At 31.5% G+C, this 1900-nt stretch overlaps 1 protein-coding gene across 1 annotated transcript in view; it reads right to left on the bottom strand.

The window, feature by feature from the left end:
- Positions 1-604: 604 nt before the first annotated feature.
- LOC110092689 (receptor-like protein 7) overlaps positions 605-1900 on the bottom strand; it is a 5025-nt gene continuing 3729 nt past the window's right edge. The window contains exons 2-3 of the mRNA XM_020817338.1: positions 733-1069; positions 605-625 (exon numbers count right to left, since the gene is read on the bottom strand). Coding sequence (XP_020672997.1) covers positions 605-625; positions 733-1069 — 358 coding nt within the window. The remainder of the gene's footprint in view (positions 626-732; positions 1070-1900) is intronic.

The raw sequence follows: 1900 nt of genomic DNA, 5'->3' as shown, positions 1-1900 counted from the left end.
ATTTGCAAGAGAAAGCCAAAATAATTGAGATTGTGAAATGGTATTGGAGGGGAACTCAAACCCCACAACTCCATTGAAATTATTATGTGATAAATCCAAGTACATCAGCCCTAATAGATTCCAAATCGAAGCTGGAATTGTACCATATAATTGACAACATGAGAGGTTTAAATATGTTAAAAACTTGAACTTGCCTATTGCATCAGGTAAATTCCCTGAGAAATTGGTATTAGAAGCTAACAAAGAATTCAAATTACTGTTCTCTTGAAAATCAGGAAGATAAATGGAAAGCAATGGATTATATGAGATGTCAAGAACTTTCAAATTTCTTAGTTGAAAGATTTTCGTGGGAAAAAACCCTTTGAATTTGTTACCTTGAAGGAGAAGGTTAGATAAGGATGAAAAATTGGCAAATGAATCAGGGATGTTAGAGTCCAAATTATTATGTCTGAAATCGATATAGGATAAAAAATGGAGCATGGGTAGAGAGGAACAAATGGCACCGAAGAGGGAACATCTATTCATACTCAACAACTCAAGTACAGGGGTGGAATTGACCAGAACACCACACCATTCATCCCGATATGATGAGACATTTACATTGTCAAGAAGAAGTTCCTTTAGACTGCTCATGTTTTGTAAAATCATCGGATTAATAGCTAGAGAATGCTTTAAAGTGCAAGAGAGGTCGAGGAAATTCAATTTTGTCAAGCGAGAGATACTAGTAGGAACCTTTCCAACAAATCCTGCATAAGAAAGATCAAGGCTTGAAAGATTTACAAGCCTATCCCACCCATGGTCCGGAATAGCAATTCCATCAAACTTATTGTAGGCAAGACTGAGAGTGTCTAATGATGTGAGATTGAATAGGCTAGGATCGATTGTACCGATGATGAATCGAAACCTTAGGTTGAGCACAATGATCCTTCCATTTTCATCACATGTCACGCCCTCCCAGATGCAGCAGTCCGTTCCTGGCTGCCATGTCTCTAAATTTCCAGTTATAAAACCTTTCTTTAGCTGCAGAATTGCTGAGTTCTCTTCTTCAAGGCATCGGACAGATGCATCGCTGATGATAAAAAAAAGCTCTAAAAAGAGAAGTACTAGGAGGAAGACAGTGAACTTGAAATGAAACAGCTCCATGAACAAGCTCAAAGCTCTCAAAAAATGAAGCTTTAATCGGAGAAAGCAGAAGCTTTAAGGGTTGATATGAGGTCATTCAGAGAACTCGGTCAAATTTCAATTGGTGATGGTAGATTGAAATCAGCTTTTTTTATTATTGGCGGACTCCACAAAGTGGTGAATTTGGTCGTTTGTGGCCATCTCCAACACCAAACTAGCGTTATTCTATGAGCTCAGCCTTTTTTTACTTGGACAAATTTTAAATATAATTGAGATTATAGATCAAATAAAATAAATCATATTTTTAAAAATCGAATTTTAAACGTTATAGACAGAAAAAAGCAGGAGAGAGAAAGCAAAAATATTTTTAAAAACTAATTTTTATTGTTTACCAATTATTTTATTTTGTTTTTATTAAAACTTTAAGTGTAAATAATTCTTTCTTATTTTTTGTAACAAAAAATTTAATTAAATTTTTTTATGAGTTATTTTGTGTGAAAAAATTTGACAATTTAATTTGTCATAGTTTTTTTAAACGTACATTTTTTCATAATTTTTTCCATAATACATTTTATTGATTTAAATTCATCTTGTTTTAAAGAAAATAAATTTTTAATTAAATATTTATGATAATTCTGAATTAGATTTAAAGAAATATTCTAATAAAAAAATTACTAAATAATATAATTCTGAAGAAGATTTGTAAATATTAGGTAATTTATTATTCAGTAATTTTTTATTATATTTATTTAAATCTAATTCAGAACAATAATATGAT

This window comes from Dendrobium catenatum, unplaced genomic scaffold (genome assembly GCF_001605985.2).
Source record: "Dendrobium catenatum unplaced genomic scaffold, ASM160598v2 fragScaff_scaffold_313, whole genome shotgun sequence".
Taxonomy (NCBI): Eukaryota; Viridiplantae; Streptophyta; class Magnoliopsida; order Asparagales; family Orchidaceae; genus Dendrobium; species Dendrobium catenatum.
Note: the sequence above shows the minus strand (reverse complement) of the source record. Positions and strands in the feature narration are given on the sequence as shown.